The sequence below is a fragment of the Pteropus medius genome, unplaced genomic scaffold (genome assembly GCF_902729225.1).
Source record: "Pteropus medius unplaced genomic scaffold, Ma_sr-lr_union100, whole genome shotgun sequence".
In the NCBI taxonomy this organism is placed as follows: domain Eukaryota; kingdom Metazoa; phylum Chordata; class Mammalia; order Chiroptera; family Pteropodidae; genus Pteropus; species Pteropus medius.
In genome coordinates, this window is record NW_024346150.1 from 1,566,172 (window position 1) to 1,578,205 (window position 12,034).

General features: G+C 40.6%; 1 protein-coding gene across 4 annotated transcripts in view; it reads right to left on the reverse strand.

The window, feature by feature from the left end:
• Positions 1 to 7,333, reverse strand: part of NFX1 (nuclear transcription factor, X-box binding 1) — a 59,274-nt gene extending 51,941 nt beyond the window's left edge. For 3 of the 4 annotated variants that reach the window (XM_039875570.1, XM_039875571.1, XM_039875569.1), the window contains exons 1-2: positions 7,191 to 7,333; positions 2,647 to 3,645 (exon numbers count right to left, since the gene is read on the reverse strand). In XM_039875570.1, the coding sequence (XP_039731504.1) occupies positions 2,647 to 3,645; positions 7,191 to 7,215 (1,024 nt within the window). In that variant the 5' untranslated portion in view covers positions 7,216 to 7,333. The remainder of the gene's footprint in view (positions 1 to 2,646; positions 3,646 to 7,190) is intronic. The other variant, XM_039875572.1, reaches the window with a different exon arrangement.
• Between the last annotated feature and the right edge of the window lie 4,701 nt (positions 7,334 to 12,034).

Genomic DNA, 12,034 nt, shown 5'->3' on the forward strand with positions numbered 1-12,034 from the left:
TTTTACCTTCCAAACACAGAGTCTAACCAATTCTTACTTCTTCCACCACTACTACTCTAGTCCAATTCTCCACCAACTACCTGAATTACTGCAACAGCCTCCTAACTTGTCCCCTTGCTTCCTTAGAGCTTATTCCCCACACAGCAGGCTGAATTCTCAGTTTAGAAAGTAAGACTATACCATCCCTTTCCCCAAAACCTTCCAGCTCATCTTCTGACTCAGAACCAAATTTAAGGGCCTCACATGATTCAGCCCATGACTTCTCTGACCTCTACTGCCACCCCACTCTTCATTGCTTACAATGCACCTTCTCCACGCCCCGCAATCTAAACTTGCTTCTCCCTCTGCCTGGAGTGATCTCCAGAGAGCCACATGGTGTGCTTCTGTACTTCTTTCTGGTCTCTGTTCAAATGTCTCATCAGAGACCAACCTATCCAAACAAGTACCCCTGTTGTTCTGTCTTCTTAACCTGCTTATGTTTTTAGCCCTTATCACCACCTTATAGATTAAATCACCACCTCAAAGATTAAATATTTAAGTGTGTTCTGCCTGTCTTCCCTACCAGAACGTAAATCTCACCAGTGCTGTATTCCTAGTACCCAGAACAGTGCTTGGCACATAATATTTACTCAATAAATATGAATAGTGTTCTCATGAATATGTGGGAGTATGAAACTAAGAGAGATTTGTTAGGCAGAATTCTAAGATGGCCTCTAAGATTCCTACCTTTTTGTATGCACACCCTGTATACCCTCACCTTGAATATGGGTAGGCCTGATCTAATCAGGTGAACCCTTTTAAAAGAGTCTAGAGATCAGAGACAGAAGTCAGAGATTTGAAGAATCCGTATCAGATGCTTTCCTGTAGGCCTCAAAGAAGTAAATTACCATGTTGTGGAGAGGGCTATGTAGGACATTGTGGGTGGCCTCTAGGAGCTGACAGTGATGCCCCCAGCTAACAGCCAGCAAAAAAAAAATGGGGACCTCAGTCCTACACTCATTAAAGAAATAAATCCTACCAACGACTAGTGAGCATGATCGAGGACTATACGCCTCATATGAGATTGCATCACTGGCCAAATTTCAGTCCTGTGAGACCCTGAATGGAGAACTCAGCTGACTCATATCTAGACTCCTGACCCACAGAAACTATGACATAATAACTTTGTGTTATCTTAAGCCACTGCATTTGTGGTAATTCATTATGAAGTGACAGGAAACCATTAACCAGCCCTAAAAATTAAAAAAACAACTCTGGTATAACATTGCCTTGGCTCACACACAAATTGAGGTCCTAAGAAAGACTACCTGGTGAAGCAAATGAGAAGTAGAAGAACAGGCCCAGGTAGGTAGTGGCCAGTATAAGAACAGGCCCAGGTAGGTGGTGGCTTCATCTGTTAGGCTGTATGTCACATTAAACTGGATGGAGACTACAATGGTGAAGGTCCACAAGGAAGAGCTAACGGAATAAAGATATTTAGCCTAGATATCTTCAGGACAAAATGAGAAGAGTCTTCAAATACTGCAAGAAGCTGATTTATGGTAAAGGCGAGGGAAACTATGAGGAGAAAGACTAGTTACTGTGTTGCTCCAGAGGATAGAACTTGAACCAGGGGATATAAAGTATTTATAGGAAAGAAGTTTTCAATATAATGTAAGGAAGAACTTTCTAACAGATCTGAGAACCTACTATGTTTTAAGAGCTGTGTTAGGCAATAGGAATATAAAAATGAGAAGAAAGACAGTTTCTGCTTTCAAGGAACTTACAGATTAGTGGAGAGCAATGACACATAAACAAATGATGGTTTCCAGTGTAAATGTTATATAACAGAAGCATGGATAAGTAAGAAAAAGACATATCACAGGGTTGGAAAAGATTAAGGCTATCCATAGAGGTAAGAAAAGGTTTCCTGGACATGTGAATAAACTAGTTTTTGAAAAATGAGTGAGAATTCACCAGTGAGCTGAGCAGTACACATTCTAGACAAAGGGAGCCACAAATGCAACAGCATGAAAAGATGAAACAGTATAAAGTCTAGGAAATAAAATGTGGTGGGGACTGAGGCAGCAGAAGATAGGGTTGCTGGGTAAGGGAGAAGCCAGAATCTATAGGTGATGAAAAAAACTGAACAAAATTAAGCAGGGGGACGTGACACAGTTCAATACGTGTTTTAGAAAGATTGCTCTCTGACGCTGGTGTAAGAGATGAAATGAAAGAGCAGCTGGAGATGGCAAGATTAGTTAGGAATTCTTACAGATGAGAGGACAAGACATGATGCAGGCTAGAACCAGGAGAGGCAACGGAGATATTACCAGCCCCTACTTGTGCTTTCGCAATTCAAAAAAATCTTGCAACTGGCCACCTATACCACTCATATCTACATTTTTCAAAACCCTTACTAAATTCCTTATTTATTAAGAAAAAATTCTTTTGTATTTCCTTATGATATAAAAACCAAGTAAATTGTTACCTACTGGTGAGGGGAATGGATGGTGGCAGGACCCAGGCAGATGATGAACAAGGAAAGAGTCTTTTCACTATGTACTTTTTTATACTTTCTAAACTATACGAATATATTACCTACTAAATAATGTAAAATAAAAACAAAACAAAACAAAACATTTTCACCCATCTAGGTATATTTACCTGTGTGCGTTTCCACATTCTTTAGCACAGGGTTCTGTTTGCCTCTGGAGAAAGATGGCACTTGAGGATCCTGCCTTCTCATAGCGCATTTCTCTGGGTCAACCCTTCTGGAAGACTTGTTGACAACTGCCAAGTTCCCATTGTCACAGGCAGATTTTCTTGATCTTTCATTAAGATTGTCCTTTGGAATGAGGACCATGTCATTTCTGGGTCCTTCATTTGTATGTCGTTGGCTTTCCTGTTTTGGTGGATTCCTGCCTGGTCGTGGCCTGGCCCCCTCCACTTCCCAGGGAGGCCTTTTCTGTGGGTGTCTTCTCTGCTCGTTGCGTCTGGCCCCAGACCCATCCTGTACTCCTTTTCTAAAGGATGTATCTGAAGAGTCAGGGTGGATAAGCCCCACAGGTTTGGTATTTTCAGGTCCAGCATCCTCGAGTTTGGGTGTCATTCTGTTACCCCACTCACATTTGAGTTTCCCCTTGACTTTTGGTCCTCTACCATAGCTGTATACAAACTGGGTTGCTTTTTTGGGTTTTGCTCCCCTGGGATCTGCACCGACAATTTCCTTCTCACTCTCAGCAGGGCTGTGCTCTCTGGGGTTCGTCCCACTCTCTGACTTGGCCCTGCTTTCTAAGCCAGCTGCATCTAAGGTCTGGTCAGTAAAACTCTGTACTCTCTTGACTCTAATATGCTGCTTTTCACTCCTCAGTTTCTGCCCAGGTTGATTCTGAAGGCTCTTGAGTGATTTATTAGAAGCAGAGGATTGGAAAGAAGTCTGTTGACTCTTAGGTTTGCTTCCTGAAGGATGATAACTGTGCTGATGAATGGCAGAGATGTCATCATAAGGGACTTGCCTGGAAAGGTGACACGTAGGTGGTGAACTGTAATTTCTTCTACCAATCCTATTAGAATCTAGTCTCCTTTGACTCCCACAATTTAGACCAGAATTTTTTCTCTCCAGAGGAATGAACTCAGCAACATCTGTATTGAATTTAAAAGTACCTAGGACATAACAAATAGACATGCCAGTAAAGAAATTAATAGGTCACCCATGAAGCCCAGAAGACTCTAAGCCATATCTAAAAGTTATTTTCCTAAGGACTTTGTATAAAACAGGCTCTTAGTAAGAACTATCTTTCCTGTGAAGATGATGGCTTCATGGTATTTATGGAAGACTAATTATCCCATGTCTATTAGCCTCTTCAATAGCCACTGCTAAGAGTTGCTAATTAAAACTGCTCACCTAGGCCATCAGGCATTATTTATACACGCATTTATATTATCAAAAAATTTAAGGTCAGCAAATAGTTCAGGGGTGAGATAAAAATCAGCAGGTTCCATGTGGTCTTTCAAACCTCTAAGGCAGTATTGTGCAATATCAAGCAAACAGGCTTTGGAATCAGACAAAATCAGTTTAAAATCTGGCCCTCCAACTTATGGTATGAGCTTAAAGATATCATTTGGTTCCTTTTAGCCTTAGTGTCGTCATCCATGACACTACTGATAATAATACTATTTCAAAGGGTTATTGTGAAATTTAAATATTTCCTATAGATAATACTTAGCATAGTCAGTACATTAGTTCCCTTCTCTTCCCCCCAGGAATATATTTTAGATTTTCCATACATAACTTCTATAATATAGTCTAGAATCCCAAAGTCTCAAAAAATTAAGCATATGCCCTTTCAACTCACTCATTTTTTTCCCCCCAAGATGCTTTTTTGTATAGTCAACTCAGTCCCTGAAGCCCAAAGACAAAATGATTTGCCTAAGGATACAACACTAGTTAGGAGCAAAGTAGGAACTATGTGTAGCATACAGAATATACTGTGAATTGACAGAGCCTAGGAGACGGATTTAAGTCCCTGCCTATCTATCACTTACTGTGTCTTTATTCAGTTACTTAACCTCAGTCCTCTTATATGTAATGAAGATAGTAATTCCTACATTAAAGAGCTGCTGTGAAGAGTAAAGTAAGTTGGTAACATGTATAAAGTGGTTAATAATGGTACTTTATTATTGCTGTTAGGACTACAGACTATCTGAAATACACAGACTTGACCACAGATGGGTGCAGTGCAGAGCGTGTGGGTTTCAGGTTTAATAATAAGCCTGTTAGGTATTTTATTAGGTACTTAACATGTACCAGGCATTATTCTAAGTACTTTGCATATGTTAACTCATTTAATCCTTATATGCCTGATGAGAAAACAGACAGAGAGAGTAAGTAATTTGCGTAGGGCCACAAGGGTATTCTAAAGCAGATAAAGGATTCCATCCCAGGCTATGTGGCTCTAGAGACCATGCTCTTACAATATCACTACCTTCAGTGTCAGAGGTTGGGCAGCTGTTACCATAGAAACATATACTAAAGAACTGAACGAGATCATAAAGTCATATGGCAATCTCTCACTCAATCCAGGATTTGTCCTGAAAGCTTTCACATAGGGAGATTCTGGGGATAGGGTGGAGGGCCTTACGAAATGGCAAGAGGATTAGACAAATTCAGAAGGTGGCAGAAAAGGTGTTCTAGAAACCTAACAGATAACTTAAAGGTGGGAATAGGTAGATTAGACCAAGTGGGGATTGTGTGGTCCTTTCCTGCTCAAAGAAGCGAGGTTGGAGAGAGGGGCTGAAAAAAGGTCGGTAAAGTAGTCCAGGATAGCCTGGTAAAGGAGAGGAGGAAGGTGTTTCATGTTAATCAGTAAGGAGTTGATGCAACTAGAGAGTCTACACAGGGCACCTATTCATATACAGTATATATTCCACTAGACCTCAGGCAGTAAGCAAGGCCCTCAGAAAGACCCTTAAGAGACATGAGGAAGGGAAAAGGGGCACATGAATCAGGAACGGGACCTGAGACACAAAGATCTTGAAACACTCCCCGCCCCCACACACTATTTTATGTAGCTGAAAGTTACTCAGTAAATGGGATGTCTCATCACCAAGGCATGGCTATAGTACAAATAGTTCCCCAGATCCAAGCTAATTTGGCAGCACGGTAGGTGTCCATCAGGTAGGTGGAGCAGAGTAAACTGTAGATTATAAAGTCCAAAGAAAAAGTAGGTATTGGAGTCTGTCCATGGACAGAAAGATACTCCCTGGACTGGGCTGCTGTTGAAAGGCAGGAGCAGGACTAAACCTTGAGTGGGTATGAAGGTGTGTGTTAGACTATGCTGAAATAAGAACATGGAATAGAAACTAAGGCAAAACAAACTGAGACACATGAGAGAGTGGGGACTTTGGAGTAGGGAACTCTGCTTCACTAGATGGAGAGGAGGTTAGCTGTAACCTGGAGCACAGCACTGGAGACCAAAACTAGGACTCACAACTAGGTCTACCCAATTCTGCTTCAAACACTGAAGGGTGCAAAAATGGGACACAAGTGAGCCTGAGGATCAATGAATCCACTTTAGAGGATCTGTGAAAAGAATGGGTGGGAGAATAACAAAACATTATCCTAAAAATGTTCCCTCCCCACCTCTCAAGATGACTTAGTACCTAAATCAGGACTGGAGTACACCAATGCACTGTTTTCCAACTTTTTTTTTTTTTAAACCAAGATCCGCAGTAATAAATACATTCTAATCTGTCACGCATTACACAAATATATATATACTTTTAGTACCCCCCCAAACTGGTAAGTAGCTGAACTACGACTCAAATCAATGACAGTTTACAAACCTCATGCTGTCCTGTTTTTCAAAGTGGGTCCTGAAATCAAATCAATATCGGGGATTGAGACAAGTATTCTTTCAAATGGAGTAGAAAAGCGAGTGTATTGCTGATAGTAAAGAAAACCATCGCTTCCTAAACCTTTTAGTTCGCTTTTATACTTATGTATGTATGCACGAAGGTCAGGAAGTTTCTTTTTGGTCACTGTTCAAAAAGTTTGCAAAACAAAGATCTAAGTACATCCTGAAGAAAATGGAAATAGATGTTATATTAACAGCCAAACGAGGCTGTCTATACACAGAGGCAACTCTGGGAGGGGAAGTGAGCTAATAATGGTGGAACAGGTACAGTGCAGGGCGGGAGCCTTCACAGGAATTAATTACTCCCAACTGACAGATGAAGATAATGGCTCAGTCACACTGCGAGCTCGTGGCAGGCTGAGATTGGAAACCACAGGCTTTCGGCTTGCGCTCGCGTAGCTGCACCAGGACGCACGAATACACCTTAAGCACAATGCACAAAGTCACTACGCGTCGAGAGCGCGCCAAAGTCACTGGGCGGTGACCAGGCCAACGCCCGCTTGTCGATCAGTGTGGCCACTGCCCAGGGAAGGCCGGGACACCGACATCAACTTGCTGGGCGCCGAGACAAACCCGCTCTCTTTGGAAACCCAGCTATGGGGCTTCACAACCAGTCGAGGATGGTCGAGATCTCCGTAAGCACGACGCGCGTGGCTTGGTCCTTCCGAGCCACTATCCCCAAACCTGTACACGCCATTCTCGCGATATCAATGGCCTAAGCCCTAGGACTTGTCACTAACCAAATTTCCGCAACTCGAGAGGGGCCCACTCCCGCCCGGGCCAGAACAGTACCTGAGACAGGTGGCGCCTCCGCCATCCCGCGCCGCAACACCTAAAGCGAGCCCTGTAGTCAGTCCAGCAAGTGCTGTCACCCGGTCACGTGCTCCGAACTTCCGGTGCCGCGAGGACATTCGCATCAGCGCGCTTGGTAGACGGCCACGGAGTTTGCGCGACCTGAGTCAACTGTGCAGTGCGCCCATGACGTCAGACAGACGCGCCAGGCGTCGGGCGGAAGGAAGAGACTAGTGAATGTAGATGCCAAAGGCCGCCGAAGCGGGGCAGACTGGCAAGGACTTGCATAATCATGGTTTTTCTTTTTGCGATTCACTGTGCTCGCCTGCTGCTAGGCCCTTTTTCCCTGCCACCCAACCAACTTCACCTGGTCTTCTGGAGAGTAGACCAGACTTCACCTATCTAGAGTAGTTCAGGCTGGGGGTGAAAGAAAACAAACCCAGCCAAGTTGTCAAAAGGCAATCTTGGGGGGGAAAAAAACTGCAAAACACGGGCAAATATACAAAGAGCCCTTACCAACCACTTAGAAAACGATAAACCACATATCAAGAATGGTAAATGACTTGAACCAGCAGATGACGATAAATATAGAGGATGCAAGGCGAGGGGGAAAGTTTGAAGGCACTGATTATTTTTAAAATATAAAAATTTAAATGAATATGTGGAGTTTTTGTTCATTTTGTTGTTGCATTACTAAATAGAACACATTTAAGTATGAAGCATCTGCATTTGTAAAGTAATTCGCTGGTCCAGGCTTCCTTAAGAACATGAAATAGATTTCATTCATTCATATGTTTCAGTGCATACTGTCTTAGGCATAGCTGTAAGTGCTGGAGGTAAATGGTGAAAAAGACAAACACAGCCCCCTACCTCATGCAATGCACTGTCCAGTAGGAGAGATAAAAACTAGGTAATTTATATTTACAAATTAATAATTTGTAAAATAATTATAAAGTTTGTTGGTGTTATGAGAGAAATAAGCAGGGTAACACTGACAGACTTACTAGGATCTACTCCAGAAAATGTGGCCAGGCTTCTTAGACGAAAGATGAAAAGGAGGAAGCTATGTGAAGATTGAGAGGAGATAGCTTGTGTAAAGACTATGAGAAAGGAAATAGCTTGAAGTGTTCAACATATTGAACTATTTGCAGGAGAATAGTGAGCAAGGAGAGTGACATAGTATTCATTGGAGAGGTAAGTCAGGAGAACACGCAGATCACCTGCAGGCTGTGATCATGGATTTTATTCCAAGCATAATGAGAAGTTATTGAAAGGTTCTAGCAAAGAAGTGGTATTCGATTTACACTTAAAGATTTTTCTTGTTCCTAGGAGAAAAGTGAATTATCGGGAGCAAGAATAGAAGTGGGCAGTCCAGTTACATTTTTGTATTATGCTAATAATGCAGAGAATGATGGTGGCCTTGGACTAGAGTTACAGTAAATGTGGAAAGAAAAGGACAGATCTGAGCTATATTTCAGATATAATCAGCCAGCTTCCAAACCGTTTCCAAACCAACAGGTGTGATATATGCATTGTTTTGTTTCTCTGATTACTAATGAGTCTGACATACCTTAATGACCTTCTGAGTTTCCTCTTTTTAAATACTTATTCATATCCATTGCCCATTTTTCTAATGGGGTTGCTTTATTTTTCTTGCTGATGGTTTCCTGTATATTATAATATCAATTTCTTATCAATTTTAGACATTTCAATTTTCATCTTCTATTCTGTTAAGTCTATTAATTTTGTCTTTTTTTGAACAGAAATTCTTAATTTTGACAGCTCAGTTAATCACACCTTTTTGTCACCTTTAGAAATTACCAAATGTATCAGTCTGGGTCCAGTCAGGAGAGAGGAACCACACAGTAATTTGAACAGGGAAGGTTTTATTTAAAGACTTATTAACTATAATAAGGGATTGGAGTAATAAAGATTGGCTAGTAATGAAGCAAAAGAGAACTCTAAAAGAATACAGGATTAGTGATATAAGAAATAGCCACTACCTCTAGGGTTGAGATAAAGTGTCCAATGAAGATCACCCCAGATCTGAGGTGCAGACCTTATTAGAGAGGATGTGCCTGTGGCTTATTAGGTGGCAGGGAAGCTGCTGTGTGCTGCACTGGCAGAAGTTGCCAGAAATCTACCTTGTAGGATTGCTGGGGAAAGCCATTCACAGATAGGTGTCTCACAAGAGCCACTCTATTACAAACCACCTAAGGGGGATGCCAGGAGAAGTTTCTGGCTGCTGGCTACCACACACTGAAAAAGCTAGGTTCTGAAGAAGCCATGTGAGTTATAGGAGATAGACACTGGGAGAAGCTACCTACAGCACAGAAGCCTAATGGAAACACCAGAAACAAGAAACAAAGCCCTTTCTTCCTGTAATATCTCTGTGGTGCCTTCTACTGACAAAGCTGAGTACCTGCCATCTAGTAAAAGATAAATATTTAAAGGGCCCAAATCCATTTTGCAGAGCAAAAAGGATAAATTTGGAACCGAAAGGCAATAATTCATTACTGGCACATTAGGGAATCTACTACTTATTGTTTTCAAAACTTATAAATAAATGGAAGTAAGCAAGCATTTATCCTGCCTTTCCTATACAAACAGTACTTCACACAACATACCAAAACTATGACAAGCAATGAAAACAGTGCTCAGATGAAAATTTATAGCTGTTAAATATTTACATTAAAAAAGAAGTCCAGACAATGGAATATTATTCAGTGCTAAAAAGAAATGAGCTATTAAGCCATGAAAAACATATGGAAGAAACTTAAATGCCTATTACTAAGTGAAAGAAGCCAATCTGGAAAAGCTACATACTGTATGATTCCAACTATATGACTTTCTGGAAAAGGCAAAACTATGGAAACAGTAAAAAGATCAGTGGTTGACAGGGCTTAGGGGTAAGAGAGGGATGAATAAGCAGAGCATAGATTTTCAGGGCAATAAAACTATTCTATGTCATACGACAATGGTAGATATACTGTCAAAACCCATAGAATGTACAGAGCCAAAAGTAAACTCTAGACATTTGGTGATAATGTGTCAATGGATTATAACAATGTACTACTCTGGTACGGAAGGTCTATAGTCAGGGAGGTTGTGCATCTTTGGGGATAGGACGTATATGAAAACTGTATTTTATACTCAATTCTGTTGTGAACCTAAAACTATTCTAAAAAATAAAATTTATTAATAAAAAAAGATAAATCTCAAATCAACAGCCTAACCTTCTACCAGAGAAAGAAAAACAAACTGAACCAAAAGGAAAGAAATAATAAAAATTAGAGCAGAAATTAATGAAATTAAAAAACAGAAAAACAATAGAGAAAAAACAACAAAGTTGGTTCAGTAAACAAAAACAACAAAATTTGCTTTTAAAAAAATTAGGTCATTTATTCACATTATATTACTGAATTTTAAATGCAAAGATACAGTTCTGTTTTGAACACCAAAGTCAGACATCCCCTCCCCATTGGAAAATTTACCAAGTTTTAGCTAAACTGACTAAGAAAAAAAAGAGAAAACTCAAATTACTAAAATTAAGAATGAAGGAAGGGACATTACTACCTATCTTACAGAAATAAAAAGGCTTATACTGTATGCTAACAAATTAGATCTTTTACATGAAATGGACAAATTCCTAGAAATACACAAACTACCAAAATGGACTCAAGAATAAATAGAACATCTGAATAAACCTATAACAAGTAAAGAGATTGAATTAGTAGTTTAAAATAAAAAATAAAAAAGGCTTTCCACAAAGCCCAGGCCCAGATGGCTTTACCAGTGAATTCTACCAAACACTAAAAAAATTGACAGCAATCCTTCGCAAACTCTTCCCCCCCCACCAAAAAAAGGAGGGAATACTTTCCAAATCATTCTCTGGATGAAACTCTGCCTTGGGACAATCATTGCATGTCTCTTCATTGCAGATATTGATGGTGACAGCCCAGATTGATTGTCCATGAAAACAGGTTCAGCCTTATCAGGTACCTTACAGAAAGGGTTTTTGGTACCTTAGGGAAAGGGCTTTTAACTGGCTACATATAATAACTACCTGGAGAGCTTTTAAAAATCCAAGTACCCACACTGTATCCTAATCAATTATATAAAAATAAATGGGTAAGTGCCAGGCAACAATAACACGCATGTGTGTGCGTGCACAAACACACACACACACATACACACTTCTCTAGATGTAACTATAAAAAACTATACAAGGAAAGCTAAGGGATATGGATAACAGAGATAGAGTGCCAAATTTCTACTCTCAACTGGATCATTACGATCTCCTCCACCTTTTGCTAAACTCCTAGCATTGATAGATTACAACCTAAGGAGACTATCTGCACTCAATTCTGCTTCTTTTTAATGGTTAACAGATGAGCTACTGACCAGAGACACTGTCTAGTAGAAACTACAGGAGTTATCATCAGAGGTTATGTAGTGCCTGGGGCTCTCTACCACATGACACATCCTCTCCACTTTCTTTAATTTCACCAGGATCGACACAAAGCAGAGCCTGGCTCTTGGTCTTTTCCCCGGACAGCAAAGAATCAGCACAATGGCAAAGCTGTTAAACTCCAAGGAAGGGAAACTGTATGAGCAGCGGCAGGGAATCATGACTGTATGGTGGATTTGAAGGAACTAGAAGTAATTATTAGAGCATAAAATTGAAAAATGGGATGTGACATGGAGAGAAGCTGCAGATAAAATTTTCAGGATTCTTACTGGCAAGTGACAAGAACCTAACTCCCACAAGCTTAAGCAGAAAAGAGAGTTTATTGGTGGAATTCACACACAGCTCACAGAATTGAAGAGTGACAGAGACTTGG